Raw genomic sequence first — 19106 nt, 5'->3', positions numbered from 1 at the left:
GTCTTGGTTCTTGCCATTTAATACTCACATCCATTGCAACTGGAGTAGTTCAGTATTGGATGTCTGTTCTTGCAAAATGTTTTATTGTCAGCTGTGAAAGTTTTCTAAAGAAACATAAAAATCACTTTTCAATTCTTGTGGCCAATTTCGTATATGAGTTCTGTTGTGAATCCTGTGATAATGCTGTATGTCCAGTGCCAAAGAACATGACTTCTGAGCAATGCTTTACTGCATACAGAAGGAAGTTACTCTGAAATGGACCTCCTGTGTTCCACAAGCTGATTACTTCCTTTTCTGTATCATTTTACAGTGTTTCCTCTGAAAAAAAGTTTACAGATGGAAGTGTTTTTAATTTTCTGAACATTTAAGTGTTATCATTAAAGGTACTGCCTGCACAGTTGATGGAAACAGTTGCCTATAATCTTTGAGATGTCTGTGCAGTGTATTTTAACTATCAACCACATTGTCAGTGAAGAAAATATTAAATAAGGAATTAAAACATCTTGCCGGAAGAGAATAGCTGTTTGTAGCAAGAAAATGCTGTGGGGCATAGGTGGTAGAATATATGCAAACTAACAGCTTGAAGTCAGAATGTAACAGAAACCTGTTTCAAATGCCATCAAGTATTGAGAGAACTGGTGAATACTTCATTGGCGTTACCCTGTCAAAAGATGATGTGTGGCCCACAGTGTGTGTATATATGTATTTTTTGAAGTATTTATTTTTAAACTGGACCCCCGTGGTTCGGACAGATGAGCTGTGTAAAACCTAATTACTTCTGTTGACCAGATAACAACCGAAGCATACAGAATGGATGGCTTAATAATGGAAGGAGCTGGATTTTGAAATAAGGTTGGTCAGGTCTCAGGAACAGAACGTGGCTGCTTGGACAGCAAGATGAGTGCCTGTAAAATATCGACTACTTGTAATGTCGTTGGATCTGATAGCAAGAGGATAGCATGAAGTCTTACAGTGTTGGAGTCCGGTGTGTGAGTTCGTAGGATTTAAGTTTTTTTAACTCATTTTTAGCAGGGTTTGGATGAACCCTTTAGCACAGAAGACAGATCCATTTAACTTGAGTTCATTTGGCCGTCTTTCTGTTTTTATCTTCAGTAAATCCCTTGGCAAAAATACTTGGCCTTAACAGCCAAAAAACTATCTAGATGCAGGATTGAAGGGGATATTTTAGAGAGATTATTTACGCTGCTAACAGATATTGCACACCTAAACTGATGGAGCACTGTATGGTTTCTGATAATTTTTTAAGAATACTCTAGTTTATTTTACTTTAGGTTGGTATCCAGAAAGGACCAGCAATATATATGAATTTATAAAAAAAGTCTTGTATCTGTCCAAATTACCATAAAAAATTAGAGAATTATTTTCAGTAATCACCTTGCTTTGGGAATTCATATTTTCTCTCTCTAGCCTAAACTTCACTCTACAAGTTCTTTGCCTTTGACTGTGATTATCTACTGGGTTTGAGTTTACCCCAGGATCTAAACATTAATTTATCATCTTTCTTAGAAACAAGGGTCTACTTACATCGTTCAAAAGCATTACAAGGAAAATCTATATAAGAAGACAAGACTACTTGTGCTTGTTTTTTTGCACGTTGGAGAAGTGCCTGTATATAGAGCACACTACAGAAAGAATTTAGAGTGGTTGGATCTAATTAAATATGTCCATTTATAGGAATACCTCTGAGCCTCTATGAGAATACTTCTAATCTTCCCTTGTGAAGTTTTCTGAATTGGAACAAACAATGAAAAATTGTAGGATGATATGGCCATACATTTATTATCTGCCTTGTGAAAATAAATAACAATGTGATTATTTTTTTTCCCTGATTTTATTCCTTCCAGAGGGCTTTGTCTTAGACCAAGGACATAGACTACAAACAATATGTAAAAATTTTGTGTGTGTATATGCATATATATACAAATATACCTTTATAAAGTATCAATAAAAATATGTATTTAAATAAAAAATGAAATACTGTTAAGTACTAATTGTGTATTCCACAGCAAAACCACTTTTGTCACCCTGTAATTTTAAAACATAATTTTGATTTCTGTTTCAGTTTGTGGCTTGTTTTTAAGGTGGACCTTTTTAATTTTTAAAATTATATGCACTGTATGAATTTTAGCTTCCATATTCTTATTTAAGTTAGTTTTGTGCACTCTGTACATAAAATAATACCCTTCTTTTAGGTTGATTACTTTGTGGAGCAACATATTGGATTCAAAATATGTAGAATCAGTGATGCTGGGACTGTAAAAACTGCAGAGCTCCAATAGGTCTGCGTGGCAGATTTCTTTTTTAAAAATACAAGAAACAACATAATTGATATTCCAAATTTTAGTTATGTCTGCTGATGCAAAACTATGTTCCTTTGAAAATAAGCCTGACAGAATTCAGTGCAAAATGGTGAGGGATTTAATGTGAGGCTGACTAACATGTTAAGTGAATTTTGAAAAGGCCTATTATTCATTTTTGCTGAAGTAGTTTTAGCTCAATTATTTTTCTAGTTCAGAAGGCTATTTACTTATTCTCCAATACTGTACCTTATATAGATAATTTCAATATTTTGCATATTTTCCTACTAACATCTTGATTCTCAAACCTGATACATTGTATGTAGTTCACCAAGATACTCCTGTATTTAATTCAGGCATCTTCCATGGCATGTTCATGCTCAGTTTAAGGTTTTGTTCCTTTAATAGCTCTAATTCATTAGATCACAAGATTTGAGTCTTTGTTCTTGTCCTTCCTGATTACTCTTACCTTTCCTTGGTTTCCATGGAAGCTGAAGGAGAAGATGAGTGTTTGTTTTTAAAATTCTAGTCAACATAAGTCTTGCATGTATGAAAATGACATTCTGTATTCAATTATGTTCTTAAGCCGGGAAAGTTCCTAATAGGTAAAATTGATCTATCAGAGAAAAGTCCTTTTCTTGATACTACTTAGTTCTTTTTAAAAAAAAAAAAAAAAACAAACCCCAAAAAATTAGAAGTTACACTTCCAAAATATTATTTTGTACCTATAGATTGTATTTTCATTAGAAGACTTTGTCATGTAATTGTGTTTCCATGATCATAGTTGAACAGCAAAGTACCTTTGTCTTTTTTAAAGCTGGGATTTCAAGGAAGTGAAGGGGCCTTCGCTTTGCATGCATTTTAATCAAATTCATCTATATCTCAATATTTTCAAAGACTTATCTACATTCTCAGAAACAGATGGAAAATATCTTGTTTAATATATGTAGAGTGCCATCATTGTAAATATTTTAATATTTTATTTTAGCCAGAAAGTGAAAATTCCACCACAGTGGAAGATTACAGTTCTGAGGTAAGACCGAAGTAATGCTTTTCTTAACTTTTCTTGCAACTTTTTCTTTTACATGCTTACTGTAATGTTGTGCATTGTTTTTCAAAAAGAGAAGGAAAGAAAGAGCGGATGAGATATTATAGACAAAGCTGTTGTATGTCATTACTGGTATGATTAATGTACCATTAAAGCAAGAATTATGTCAACTACATGATGGGATGGCCACTGTAATCACTAGTGCAGTAGATACATGAACTGTTGTAATAGTGTCATCATGATGATTGTATTAATGCTTCGTGTTGCCATTGGAGTTGTGGCTGTGCGTAAATTCTACTAGTTTTTTGTGGGAAACTATTTAACAAGTTGACGATGTTTTAATGAGTTCCAAAGTGGCCATTGCACAGCAACTGGCTGTGCGTCAGTCTCCTGGTGGTAGGTGGTGAGTGTTTGCCTTTGCATCACTTGTTGTTTGAGGGTTTGTTTTGTTTTCTGTCACTTACTAAGCTGTCTTTATCTCAACCCATAAGGTTTTCTTGCTTTTGCCCTTCCAGTTCTCTCCTCAATTCCACTGGTGGGGGAGTGAGCAAGTGACTGGTGAGGGGGTTTAGCTGCTGGGCAGGGTCAACCCACCACACATGGACATCTACTACTCATCTGTGTCACATTGAAGGGTAGTGTAGCATATTTTGAACTTTTGTCTTGCCAAATAAAAGCTTGTTATGTTTGTAAGGAGTAAATTACCTCATGCAGAAATGTGGCTCGAGAACAGACTTGCAAGAAATAGCCATGGAAAATACGAATAAATATTTTCTAGTTTAAAAAATTCATTTTTCATGTTTTAAACAATTGCTTTCTGTAGTGACAATCTGGGTTTTGTTTTGAAGTTCTCTGTGCTAAATACTTCTGCAAAACGCACCCCAGAATCTTAAGCTTGGCAACAAGTAAGAGGGGATGAAGTAATCAAATGAGTCTCCATTGCTGAAGTAAACTTTGTGTAGAACACTTTGTTCCTCTCTTGATTTAGACTTTGTAAAAGAAGATCACTATGCCTTAGTACCCTACTTGTTTGTAAATTCTTCCCTTCTCTGCAATAGCTCCTGTCAATCTCTTCACCTTCCCTTGCTCATCCCTTTTTTCCTCTTGCTTGGTTTCTTAGATAGCTCTTAGAGGCTTTTCAGGCTGTTTCTATTCTTCCTTTTCCTTCCTCAGTCATTCTGAAGCCCAGTTTCTTTCCCAGCCTTTCCAACTTCATCCAAGCATTGTTTTTCCTTCCTTCTTTTAATGGCTTTTTCTTTTCCCCTCCCTCTCCCTTGAAAACCTTCTCCTTTAGGAGGACCCCAACATATGAAGAGGAAATAATGTTCAGTTCAACTTTTCCTAGATGAAAGCAGTCATTTTTTCTTTCCACCCTCTATAATCAAGTCTCATCTTCCTTCATAGAATTTGTCTCGGCCTTTTTAGTTGAACTCTTTTCCTATCCCACTCTTCCGCGGTTTGACTCTTTCTCTTCCACTTCTTCCTCCTGTCTTTGTTTATAAGCACCCTCACTTCATCTCTTGGGCGTAAAGAGAAAATCTTACTTCACATTCATTATTGGCTTCTTTCAAATACTGAATACTGAACCATATGGACCCTTGGTCTGGTCAGTTGTGATTGTTCTTATGGTGTGTGTTTTTGTGATGTGAAGTAAAAAGAAAAAAATGAATTTGAGACTGGCACTTTTGGAATTGAAGATTCCAGTCCAGCTGCTGGGGAGTGCTGTAAGTGGAAGAAAGAAAAAATACTTTTATGGAGGGATAGGTGCAAGGGTTTAAAGCAAACTCTACCTGGGGAAAAAATATCAGTTTCAAGATTTAGTATTTTTAATGGATAAAACATGGTTTATTTTGCCCAGGGAATTGAAGTAGCAAAGAACAAAAGGAATCTGAGTTTGCTTTATATATGTAAGGTGATAGGGCAGCATGTGCACACCGTTTGCATTGAGAGTGTAGCAAATACACTTTTGAACAACTGCTATGACCTTGCTGCACCTTTTTAGAATATGCATTTTCGTGGTATGTGACTACTGTTACATGGAATGTGCAATGTGTGAAGAATGAACCCTTGAAAACAGTTGACAACGGTATCGATGTTCATGTAGTTTTACAAGTGAGAGGTATTACATATATAAGGAAATACGAGTATCGCTTCTGAGGTTATAGGAAGCAGTGTTGGAGACTGATTGCAAAAGCTCAAGAAAACACATCTTTGCATGAAAAGATAGTTTCTATATTCTATCTGGCATAATGCCTCATGACAATTGTGGATAGGGTCTGATTTTTAGTGTTTTGTTGTTAGCATCAGTTGAATTCAAAGCTCTCATTTTAAAATAAAATTTAACTTTACCATGCTTCATTCTTTGAAGATTTCTGTAGGTGCCTACAGGGAGCAGTTTTTCAGATACTGAAGGCAATAGAATTACAGCCAGACTGCCTTCTGAATGTGCCTTTTAAAAAATTGCAGGTTTCCTCAAGAATGCAATGACAGATACATTTCTAGCACCACTTATTCTCATTCCTGCAAAAAGCCTTTTTACCTCCCTGGGAGTTATTTGGTAAGGCAACATAAAACTTATCAATAGTAACATGATACTGGATTTGGTGAAGAACAAACTCAAGTGGTGAGAGTTGCTGGCTTAATAAGCTCTTTTTAATTCCAGTTCATTATAATTGCTTGGTATCTGCAATGAGGCAACAACATGTTTAGAAATGCATATATTTTAGGAATGCAATTTTCAATATGTTTCATGTCAGCTGTCATGTGACTTTTAATAATAAAAGCTCTACTTACATTCATGGCCACCTGGAAAATAAAGCCTTTTCAGTTGAAGATAAGAATAAGTTAGATTTTGTCTGTAACAGCATAATTATGAAATTGTATGAAATCTTGTGCTTACCTGTTTTTCAGAAACATGACCTCCTTTTTGGAATGCTAAGTAACCACACATTTGTAGAAACATAGGCCTGTATTTCTTAATCTTTTCCCTTATTTTTTAGAAGATTTTTATTTTTTAGGTTTTTTTGTCAGAAATTGTGGTGAAATCGAGGCTGTCATGCTTCAAAGTGCAATAGGTCATATATAATTTGTTCTGTTGTAGTTGGTAAAGTAAGTCAGATGTTTTTAATTCTTCAGCCCTTTTTGAGGAATTGGGTAAAATTGAGTATTTTCCTCTTTAGGAAATTTATCAGACGCACAATTATAACCCAATACAGTTGCCTAAGCAAAGTTGAAGGAATCAGTGAATGTTTATGTAGGAATTCTTGTCTTGAAGGAATTTTATTGTAAATACAGTCGCTTGTTCAGTTTTGTTCTGCCATCTCTCTGAATACCAGCACTTTCAAAGGTAGTAGCCAAATTGAAGACTGATAAATCCTTCCTATGACCAGCTTGCCATTTTAAAAAATACTCTGTTTGAGCGAGGTTTATTATATTATTTTATAATTAATTTAAATTAAATTATAATGGTGATTAGCTATTTAAGCTTTAGGCCTAAACTCAGAACTAAGGAAAATTAGGCTTTTTTCCAACAGTTAGGATTTTGGGGGTTTTTATAACTGTGTAAATTTGCCCCCATATACTTTCCATATGCCTCGATTTTTACGGTATCGCTGAAAGACAATTCCACCTGATTTTTTTCCTTTTACTGACTCTCTTCCAAATTTGCCAAGTGTACCTCTGAAAAGATGGTTAATGTGAACTCTATGAAGTTCTTTTTTTTAATTTTTTTTTCTGAAATGTTAATGAAATTCTATCCCTCAACCTTAACCACTATGTAAGTTCTGTATTAATAGCATGTTCTGTTGCATGCTATTCATATATCGAAAAGTATATTAAGCCATGATGTTTTAAAAAGCTATGAACTTGTTATTCTCCAGAACTTATTAACCTTATTTATATTGTATGATTGTAATTATTTTGATCGCAAACTGAAAATTGCTTTTTATGGACTATTCAAAAAACCAAACAAATTAATTTTTGCAGTTGCCCTAATTGCTAATTTTAGTGAAGTTTCATATAGTCAATTGTGACATAACTAGAGAATTGAGGAGATGCTAACAACATTGACAGTGTTGGAGGTCTAGTCATTAGTTTTTGTGAAGGAATCGGATGTCCAAAATGTAAGAGAAAAGGGGGGGGAATGAAAACAGAAAGTAAAATGGTTAATTCATTCCAGATACTTCTGTATATTTCTACTACCAAATCAAAGCACTTTTTAAATCGGAAGTCTGCTTGCCAGCCTGTAATAGGTTTTATTGTTTTCATGCATTAAGGTGTGTTCCACATTTTTCAATGTTTGAACAGTATGTATTGATTTATGCTGAGCATGAATTTTCTCTTTACGAAGGGAAATCTCTCTAGTACTGGCATTAATGTTGTAAGTAGTTATACTTTATATATAATTACTGCTATTTCTGAGGTACAATTTCAGGTCTTCCAAGGTCTAAGGAACATTAAAAGGGGTACAGTAATTTCATAAATTTAATCCTGACCTCTGGTGGTAATTGGCTTGAATAGCTGCCTTAGTTCAGTGGTGGAATTGGTTTTCCTTGTGCTTCTCTGGAAGATGCCTTTTGTTTGTCTTATACATATGTATTTACTGATGCAATATAAACTATACCTTTATTTTTAGCCAGTAGACTACAAATATTATTTTACTTTATATTAGTAAATACTATTTCTGTGAATTATTTTGAAAAGACAAGCAAGAAAGAAAAATCAGTGAGAACGTTCTTTAAGAGACTTCCATGACCTTCAGTTTTCTCATGTCTTTCGTTCACCAAAATAGTTGCTTCTGGATAGCTAATGTGTTGTAAAAATACATTTTTTTCTTACTTCATGGTTATCTGTTTATGCAATTGAGTGCAGATCTCTTGCTACTCCTTGCTTCCGTTGTCTTAAAATGTTATGTGGTTTAATGTAGTTTCTTTAAATGTGTTTGGGGTATATAACTAAGTGTATCATAAGGCATTGAGGCATGAGGACATTTCAGCATTAACGGTGAACTGCAAAGCGTTAAATGAAGAAATATAAGAATCTACGTAAGTAGTGTTTACAAGCTTGCAGAAGATCTCTGAGTGGGAAAACCACTGGGGCCGTGAGGCAGAACAGAGGAGTTCAGCAGGCCTCGTGTAGACACCTGTTAACACTGGAGTTGGTATCTGGGCTACAGTCTTCACGTATTGCAGATGAGTGAAAAATTAATTTTAAATTTAAGATATTTTGAAGGTAATCACTCTGCCCACAGCACGATTTGTGTCGTGCTGAAAGTTGCAAGGGTGCTGGCGAGGCTCTGGTCGGCACAGCACCCTGCGGCAGGGCCTGCCAGCTTTTTCCACAGACAACAGCACCAGTTGTTGTCTTGCCATGTTCCAACCTGCACTTCACCAGAAGGCATAAGGCATTTGAAAGGAGAAGATATCAGATGAGAAGCAGCACGGACTGCTGCGTCACTGTGGTTCACTTCTGTGGTGTATAAATGCTAGGTTCCTGCAAAACGGTGCGGGATTTCTGAAGTTCCAGACAGTTGTTTTGAACATGTATAGCAAAATCCATTTTATAAGTAAAAGGTCTTTTGTAGAAATTTCAGCTGCTAAGTAGTCTGGAACATCTAATGAGATCAGGCTTTTATGTATTTCCTAGTAGCTCTGCCTGTAAAGCATCTAAGAGTCTTCGATTGTTGCACACAGAAACGATTCACAGGAAGAGAAGAGTGTCCACTGTCGTGGATTACAAGAATCATAGGCTATATTTTTATCAATTAAATCTGAATAAAATGGCTGTTAAAAAAAGGAAAAGTAGTATTTCATAACAGAGTTTCTATTAAACTACTAGCAGTATTATGAGACGTGCACCAAGGTATGAATAAAGCATTGGTGCTAGGTGCTGTGTAGACACTTGTCTGAACGTAGAGCGAACATCTGGCAGTACATGAACAATGTACAGTGCCTCTATGAGTTGCCTGGACTGGTGTTTGCTGTAATTTTCTTTATGCTTTCTAAAATAATGTAGGAATCTCTCTGTGGCATCTTCCTTCTTACTGAGGAAGTCAGGAGTTGAATGGGCTCTGTGTCAGCTGTTCAAATTCCTGTCTAACACAGGTTTATTCATTCTCTTCGTATAAACTCAGTTACTATATTGATCCCACTTACAACAGTGTACTTCCATGTCAGGTAACTTATTGATTTGCTCAGGCATGAGATAAATAGACTTTTATCTAGACTATGGCAGATGTCTGAGCAGTATAGCTGCTTTGTTTGGTGTAAACATAATATTTGGGTCTGAAATGCTATGATGCCTTTCCATCTCTAGTACCATTATTTTTGTTTCAGGCTCTGATGTAATAAACAGCTCTGAGGGGAAATACAGCTGTCCTTACTTTCTCATTTTAAAATATTGATCTTTTGTTTTAAAAGCCTGCCTGTCTGTTTTATGATTACTCACAAGTGCACAGCATATTCTTTTCATTTGGAATTTTTTTTTAACCTGCAACTGCTACTTTGGCATGTTCCTGCCTTTCAGGATTCGTCGTTATTGGTTTGTGTGGTCTGTAGAACAAAAATTCTCATAGAAGCTGAAAGGGGTTGCAGTGTTAGGTGAATGAAAGGATTTTTTTTTTTTCAAATGTGTTACTCAGAATGTATAATTCTTGCTGGTTTTCAATTTTAAGAAATTCCTTTAAATTGAGGATGAGAGTCTGTGATAACTGCCTTTCATCCACTATGGAGAGATTGGTGACTTTCAGAAATAGTAGGTCATGGGGTGTGTATAAATATCTTTTAGAAGTCATAACTATACTTAGCAATATGTATAAACTTTAAACATAAAATTTAAAATCCAGTAGTACTGCATTTTAATAATTTAAAGTATAAAGCTTTACATTGGCCTTTAAATCTGAATTCCTTTGTTTTCTCTAGATGTTTAAATTCATAATATGGTTTTTATTTTTAGACAGTAGCATCTGTTTTTGCAATTTTGGGTGTTTTACCTGTTACCTATGCTTCCTTTGCAATTTACTATATATAAAGCTATTTTGTGTTTCAAATGAAACAGATTTTTGTAGCGTAAAAATTCCCGTGGGTTTGCAGGAATCACCACAAAAGGTTCAAATGGATGGAAACAGAAATAAAGCTTTTTTTCAAGTAATAATGTATTAAGAAATTGTCTTTATACAGGTAAATGGTTGCAGTTTTGTGACAAGAACAGCTATACCTGCAGACTTAATTGGGGTACAGTAGTTCAAATTGAATCATAATACTAATGGTGAATATGAAGAACCTCAGTTTGTTTCAGCAAAAACTGTTGCTGCCTAATACTTTATTTTGCATGCTGTGCTCTGTATACACATTGTTTGTTATATATTATAGTGTAGCGTTAAACTTGAAATGCAAAACAGTTGCTATTTCTATTAAGGCTAAGATTATAAAGCAGATCTTCCAGAAATGCTTTTATTTGAGGTGTGAATTATACTTACAAAGGAGGTTACCATGGCAATAAGATCTTCAATGCTGTATTGTATGTTAATGTACTAAGGGGGCATTTGATACAGAATTTGATATTTGAGTTTGTTGCTGTGATAAAGTATTAAAAAATGGCATGCTAAGGAACTTGGATTGATTTAGGAAGAAGAATTTGGAGTTGGAAAGATTTGTTCTGAGCATGGAACGCGGCACACTCACACGCAGCTAGAGGTGATGAAGAATGAATTGTCTGGGAAACAGCAAGAGATTGAAGAACTAAACAGAGAGCTAGAAGAAATGAGGGCAGCATATGGTACAGAAGGATTGCAACAGGTATAAATACCTTATGTTGCTTTCTACTTGCTACTTGATTACATGCAAAAATTCAGAGCATCACCTGAAAGAGTTCACACTTAATGGCAGCTGTTCGGAGTGCAGTCAGTGTGTGTATAGAACTACACATAACTTCTTTCAATCACATACCATGCACTGTGTTTCTTTCAACGGTGTTTCCATTGTGTGTCCTTTTCCTCTGTATTTTGTGACTAAAATTCCAGTCTTCTTCACAGCGACTTTCTTCAAATCAGGAATGGAAAGACAATTTTCTTCAAGAAAAGCCCCTAATTCTTCTCTAGCTGTGCAAAGACTGCATATCTTTAATACCTTCCTCTGCCTCCAAGATAAGAACAACTCAGGTTTTACTTCCTAAGGAATGATATAACTGAGTTGATCCTTGAACCAGAAAGGTGTTTGTATGTCAGACTTCACAGTCTGAAATACAAGGCAACTGTGTCAGAATGTTTTAATAAACATCAAATAACCTGGGATCACAGGGAAGTGTTTCTTACTTCAGAAATACCGTTGGAATTTAGTTAAGTTTTAAAGTAAAGAATATTAAATACTTTTCCAGTTTAAGCAAGTGATGCAGTGCACTGAAGTCAGTGCTTTGCTGAGCTTCATGTCTTGCTTATCTCTCTTAATTTGGATTCAGGTCACATCATTGTGTTTTTCTATTTTTTGCGGAGTGCTATAGAATACCAAAATTGTTCCAATATTCAGTTGTTTTCACCTTCATTATTACTGCACAATTATAATTTTTTTTGCTTTCGTTTGTGTTTTATCTGTGAAAAGGGATGTCATGTTTTCTGCCAGACTAGAATATTTAAATAGTTGCACTAGAGGAGGCGGTTTATCATTCCTTTGTCTTTTGATGAATCTCTGGTGTTGCATTTTAAGTCAAACTTAGTTTCTAATTACTGTGTCTTGTATCTGTTGTGCTAAATGTAATAGTCATAATTATAGCATAATTAAGAACAGAAGTATAATTTTAGTTTCTCACAATTGTGACTACTGTTAGTTCTTCCAAAAAAAAGGTGAAAGTGAAAATGGTTGCATTATTTTAAATGGCTATGAGTTTTATTTTAAAAAAAGTTAAAAATATATTAAACCAAAACAGGCTGTTGTACAATAATGTTTTAATAGCTGCATCATGTTTTTGTATGATAATGTTACAGTGCATACCATCTCAATTGAGAAATGCATATGGTTTATTTTTCAGAAGAAAGAAAAGAATTGTAAAGGGGGAGTATGGAAGATATGTTGAATGCTTTAGTTCTACCTGTATGTTAAAGAAAAGATTGAATTAAAAAAAATTGAAAATTATCACATAACAGTGTGTGGATCAGAACAGATAAATTTAGTTATTTAATGTCATTGAACAGATGCAAAAGGAAAGGTGTGGCGCTCTTAAGTTGTGTCTGCTCTCTTCCTGATTTTCTCTAGTATAACAAGCATCTAGTATTCCCACTAGATCCTTGTGCTTTTAAAGTAGAGTTCACTGCAGTGCTCTGAAAAAAACTTTAAAAGAATGTCCTCGCATTCTTTGTGTAGTTTGGCTTAAGGGACTTCTGTTTTTTATGTCCCGCTGAATAATGTCCCTGTCCTCTAAATCAGTAAACTTTACCTGGAGGCATTATAATTTTGCTTCAAGAGTCAGCATATAACCTGGAGAACCTTCTCTTTTATTTGTTTGCATTGTAAACAAGACAGTTGCAGAAGGTGACTAATGGGTTAAGAAATGTGCAATACATAGAGGTGAGGCTTCCACTAGCCTTGAATGAGTTCAGGCTGACAGAATGACTTTAAAGTCAGTAACATACCTATTTATGTAATTGCACATGAAGATGGTCCCGATTTAATGTTGTAGAATTTCTGGCTGCCTGAGTGTAAGTAAAAAAATAAAACACACTTGCAAAGGATTTTTTCTGTACTTCTATCATTTCTTCATCATTACAAATTACAAAAGATTTATCTATTAAATACACTGTATCAGTTTTGCAGCTTGAGCTGATTTTCTCATGCAATTATGAATATTTTCCCTGGGTTTGCGATGTAAGATACTGCATGGTGTCTATTACGTGCTTTTAGTATGATGAGTGCAATTTATTGCACTTTCAGTAAGAGATGATATAACTTGCATTTATTGTGGGAAAAGTGTGTGGACGTGAGTAGTTGTAAAACATTGCTGGAACACTGTAAGTAGATACTCTGGCTTCCTTCATTATTTGTTTATGTGGCCATGCTTTTTAGTTTAAAAGCAAGTTAAATATATAACTAATTAACCTTGTTTAAACGTTCAGATTTTGTTCTTTGCTAACTATATTCTATGGAGAGGTCATGTATTGGTAAATCGGGGGGGCGGGGGGGCCGGGATATCTGTTTCTGAAATATCTACAAATCGAGTTTGAAAATGTAGATGTTCCAGTAGGTGTCTCTGACATCTTTTAAATGGAGAGGTTAGGGATGACATATTTTTACCTACCTAGACTAAGATAGTATTTTTTTTTTGTCTGTGTCTTTGATGTGCACTAATAGTTTCAATTTTATCTTTTGTAGCTACAAGAATTTGAAGCTGCTATCAAAAAAAGAGATGACATTATCACTCAGCTCACTACTAACCTACAGCAGGCACGGAAAGAAAAGGATGAAACGATGAAGGAATTCTTAGAGCTTACTGAACAAAGTCAAAAACTGCAAATTCAGTTTCAGCATGTAAGTTACAGGGCTGCCAATATTTACTTGGGTTTGAAAATTGCTGTCGCTTTGGAGGTTCCATAAATGACTATTTCCTGCAGAAACAACATTTTTTTGTGTGTGTTTTTGAGGAATTGGCCGCTTAGTGTAGATCAGCAGTCACTTTACTGATCTGACATTATAGTGCCTGGTTTATTGTACTAATTCACTGTAAAAATAATAAAGATTAGTCTGCTTTCTTCCCTAGTATGTGGTGGTAGCTTCTGGTAAAAACTGGATGATGGCAGGGAAAAACACTTGTGTAATTAGTTCTGAGAGCTTTGGGCTGAAATCCAGCCTGTTTCTTTTAAACTCATCAGCTTAGGTAGGCCACTGTTTCGTGCTCCAGTCCTTCTTATGTTTTGAGGTAAAACCTGCCTCTTACTAGAAGGTAATTTAAATAACAAAATTAAGTTTCAGAGAAGCGTTTGTTATAAAAAGCACTGGTGATTGAGGTGCCATGGACACTTAATCTGCATGACTACAGCTTACAGTGTTGCATTGAATATTGTAGTATTTTGTGCTGTTTGAGCACTTTGTATAGCTTTTTATTGAGCTTCAGGTGGATTATATTCTGAAGCCTGAGTGTTTATTACTAAAAATCTGATTTTGGGGACAGTAATTACAATTAGTTCATTTTACTACTTAGAAATGTTTCTGAGAAACTGCTGCCCTGGGCAAGCTCACTATAAAACAGTATTAAATATTTTTTTTTTATTTTGGCCATCCCAAAAGTATAAGGATATTCCAATTCCTCCTGAAAGGACTTATGAAATTTTGCCATAGTCTCTGGGCTTGTGATGTGTAAGAAGAAAGTAAAGATCACTCACTCTGTAGTGCAAGCTGTTTCTGAAAAAACTTGATATATTTTCGGTTTTATTTTTTTAACATTAAAGTTGCAGGCAAGTGAAGCCCTGAGGAACACCAGCCATAGTTGCACAGCTGCTGATTTATTGCAAGCTAAGCAACAGATACTTTCATATCAGCAACAGCTAGAAGAACAAGAATGTCTGCTGAAGGATTATCAAAAAAAGAATGAAGAATTTGAAGTGCAGGTTACGCGTCTTCAAGACAAAATCGCAACATATGAAATGGTATGTTCCTTACTAGAAAGATCTCTTTTCTTAATTGTTTTTTTCTTTTCATGATTTTGTAGTTCCTTTGAAATTTAAGGGCTGAAGCAGAGATTATGAGTGACAAGAGAGAAAGCTTTCACTATATTGCACCAGATATTTTTTTGAAGTATCAGAGCACAACTGGAAAAAATTGAAGTGATTTTTTTTCTTTTCCTTCTTTTTTTATGGGGGTTGATGAGGGGAGCAAGGGGAGGGCAGGGATTGTCACTTATTCCAAAGGTAGAGAAAACCTTCAAATGAGATCAACAAATTATTTAATTTAGTTTTTCTAAATGGTCACTGGCCCCATAAAGAAAGGCATTGTGTTTATATAGCTAGCTCTATAAATGTTATGTGCTCAGATAATGAGCTAAAAATAAGAATATGGTTTTGCTCATTTTTTTTTTTTTTTTAAAAGGAAAAACACAAAAATGAGGGAGAAGATTTGGGTAAGCTACAGGAAAAAGAAGCATTAGTTGAAGAGCTGGAAGCAAAACTTGGAGAAGAAGAAAAAAATTCATTTCGTCTTAAGGAAAAATTATCAGATGTCAGTAAATTACTTGAAGTATTGAAAGAACAGATTTCGTTAAAGAACCAGGAAATAAGTAATATGAAAGCTGAACTTAGCACCTACAAACAGAAAGAGAGACAATGCTCTGAAGAAATAAAACAATTAATGGAAACTGTGGAAGAATTGCAGAAACGATGTTATAAAGACAGCCAGTCTGAAGCTGACATTGTGCAAAGGATGGAATTGGAAACTCAAAGGAGACTGGCACAACTTCAGGCTGAATTAGATGAAATGCATGGCCAGCAGATTGTACAAATGAAGCAAGAATTAATTAAGCAACATGCAATGGAAATAGAGCAGCATCTTTCACAACAAAAAGTAGAATTGGAGAAACCCTCAAGTCTGTGTTTGGATGAGGATAATAATGAAGATCGCATGCATTTAATGAATATTAAAATTACTGAATTGAATATGAAATTGCAAGATGCTGACAATGAAAGGGAAAAAATAAAGCAAGAATTGTCACAACAGATGGAAGTAATTTCAGCAGAGAAGTCTCTTCAGCAAACTAAAATTGAAGATCTTTTCCAAGAACTGAATTTTTTAAGAGAGCAGGTTCAAAGAGCCAAACAAACTATAGTGGATATGGAATGTAGATTAAATGAAGCTGAAAAATACCAGTTTGTGATTGAAGATTTAAAAGCTCAGCTGGATTCTGCCTCTGAATTTAGGAAGGAATTGGAATTAAAACATGAAGCAGAAGTCACAAATTACAAAATAAAACTCGAAATGCTAGAAAGGGAGAAGGATGCAGTTTTGGGCAGGATGGCAGAATCTCAGGAAGCAGAATTAGAGCGACTGAGGACAAAGCTTCTGTTCAGTCATGAAGAGGAACTTTCCAGACTTAAAGAGGACTTACAAAAAGAGTACATGGTGAATATGGAAAGCCTTAAAGATAACTTGAATATGCACCATAAACAGCAGTTAGATGAGGTACAAAATGAAATGAGTAAAAAGATAGAAGCGATGCAGTATGAAAAGGACAACTTAATCACAAAGCAAAATCAGTTGATATTAGAGATTTCAAACCTAAAAGATTTACAGCAGTCTGTTGTAAATGCTAAAGCTGAAGAAATGACACTTCAAATCCATGAGCTGCAGAAGGAGATTGAAGTGCTTAGGCAAGAGGAAAAAGAGAAGGGTACCCTTGAACAAGAAATTCAAGAGCTGCAGCTTAAAACTGAGTTGATGCAGGAACAAATGAAGGAGAGAGAAGATGGCCTTCAAAAAAAATGTTTAGAATTTGAAATACAAAATAACCTTCTTAAGGGGGAAAACAAAACTCTGGAAGAGAAGTTAAACAGTATGTTGCTACGCTCTGAAGAAAATGTCATTTTTAACAACAGTGTTAGCTCTAAGTCAGAGATTTTGGACTTGCAAAAAAGAATAGAAGAGCTGATTACTGAAAATGAGCAACTTAAAAACAAAAACAATCAACTCCAAGAGGATACAGAAAGGCAGAAGAGTACCTTTTCATTTACTGAGAAAAAACTTGAAGCTAATTATAAGGAGCTGCAGAAAGAATGTGCAAGTCTTCTAAAGGCAAAAACTGAGTTAGAAGAGAACAAGAATATGCAGGAAGCTGAATATAAAAACAAACTTAAAGCTTTGAATGAAAAACTTCTCCATTTACAAAGCAATAGACAGATTTTATGTAAAACTAAAACTTCTGATTTTGAAGCAAGTAAAGAAATCGACATGTCCAGGGCAGACATGTTTGAGGTTGGAGAAGCTGTCGAGAAATATGCAACAGAACTTATGGAAAAGCTTGAGATTACCCAGCGTGAAAAACTGGAATTATCCCTGAGACTTTCTGATCTCTCTGAACAGTTGAAGTCAAAGCATAGTGAAATTTGTCATTTAAACGAAGAAGTTAAATCCTTAAAAGATGAGAAAGAACAAGTTCTGGCAAAATGTAAGGAACTAGAAGTCATAATTAGCCATGCTCAGAGAGGAAATAGCAATAGTAACGAGCCTAAGAAAAAGCACTCTAAAGGAAAAGCTCCAAAGACTGCTGCTTGGGCATCTGGAAGTAGAAATAAAACCCTTGGTTCAAGGAACAAAGTTGACGAAGGAATGAATGTAAGAGGAAATCTAGGTTCAGATAAAGATATCGGTCATGAGGCAACAAAAGGAAAGGAAGTTCAGCAAATGTTGAAACCAGAACAGTCTCACGTAGAACATTCGCATGGGATGACAGACAAGCTGACAGATGAAACACCGGTAATGGCCATTACACAGACTGAAAATAATAATCTTCAGCAGCAGGTGGATGCACTAAAATCAGAACAGGTATGTTACAGAAAGTAATTTATGTATGAAAACTTGTGGAAGCTTGCACTTGGGAATTTGCATCATATTTTTCCTATTAGCTGCTTTGAAGTACAGGTGCATTGTCATGTGTGTGTGGCGGTGTGACCAGTGGTTGAACGTGGTTATGTGAATGACCAGAATGCTGCCTATAGTCAGGGTATATAGGGATGCTATTTTTCAGTGAAAGAAATACTCTTCCCTTACACTTAATCAAATCAACAAAAACAAAAGGTAAGGAGAAGATGGCTAGAGCACTTCACACTTTGATACAGCATTTAACTAACTTGAGGTGAAAACTTGTTCAGGACATACATTTTTAATCTGTGATTAGCTTTTGAGTTCTCTTAAGTAGTCATTCAAAGAATATAAAGAGATAATGAAACTCTTGACATCTTCATTCACCTTTTATCAAACTTGTAAAATATTAATATTCCATTATCAAAATTTTTGTGTAAATGTGGTTATCACTTCTGTAAGAAATATATCTAGATGCAAGCATGAGAAGATAAATGCGAGAAGATACAGAAATAACGCATATTGTGTGATTCTAATCAATCTCCATGTTTTGTTGGCAAAATTTTGCTTGTATTTTTTGGTAGTGTAAACGAATTGTAGGTAGTATGGAAAGGATTATTTGCCAATAAAAATAATTAAGTATTGAGTTCCCAGTATTTAATTAGGTGCTGGAATCACAAATCTGGCTTTAAATTTATATACAGTGATGAAATTGAGTAGCATGCTGCAAGAAGTGTGCAACTAAGTTTTCTGTAGAAATAGATGTTAACCAGTCTTCTGCTATTCTTTTAGAGTGTTTTCTTTTTTTCACATTCTAGAAATCCACCTAACGGTGAACTACCACCACCATTGCCCAATTTTATGTTGTGCTGTAGTTCATTCATTTCGTAAGAAATAGAATTGCAAGCAAAGCCACGTTGGAAACGGTTGTAAGATTACAGAGCTACAGCTGTATGATGTAATACTTTAATTTTTTTGTGAGGATGTGATATGGGTCTTGCAATTTCCTGCAGTAGAACTAAAAAAATCATTACGGTCCATAGGTGCCTAAAAGCGTTTTCAAACTTGGACCCTAAATAGATCAGTATTGGCATATCCTAGACGTGTTTTTGCTTTAGCAGTGACGTCCCCAAAAATGCAAACTAGGACTACAGGCCTTGGAAGTCAATGCTAATAATAGTCTTTTTTTCTGTA

At 35.1% G+C, this 19106-nt stretch overlaps 1 protein-coding gene across 1 annotated transcript in view; it reads left to right on the top strand.

The window, feature by feature from the left end:
* The window catches only part of AKAP9 (A-kinase anchoring protein 9), a 98683-nt gene that overhangs the window by 7386 nt on the left and 72191 nt on the right, over positions 1-19106 (top strand). The window contains exons 3-8 of the mRNA XM_086467319.1: positions 3307-3351; positions 10542-10595; positions 10989-11159; positions 13722-13877; positions 14795-14992; positions 15432-17876. Of these exons, the coding sequence (XP_086323445.1) occupies positions 3307-3351; positions 10542-10595; positions 10989-11159; positions 13722-13877; positions 14795-14992; positions 15432-17876 (3069 nt within the window). The remainder of the gene's footprint in view (positions 1-3306; positions 3352-10541; positions 10596-10988; positions 11160-13721; positions 13878-14794; positions 14993-15431; positions 17877-19106) is intronic.

The sequence above is a fragment of the Leptosomus discolor genome, chromosome 6, assembly GCF_034619465.1.
Source record: "Leptosomus discolor isolate bLepDis1 chromosome 6, bLepDis1.hap2, whole genome shotgun sequence".
In the NCBI taxonomy this organism is placed as follows: Eukaryota; Metazoa; Chordata; class Aves; order Leptosomiformes; family Leptosomidae; genus Leptosomus; species Leptosomus discolor.
The sequence above is the reverse complement of the archived record's forward strand: the minus strand, read 5'-3'. Positions and strand labels throughout refer to the sequence as shown.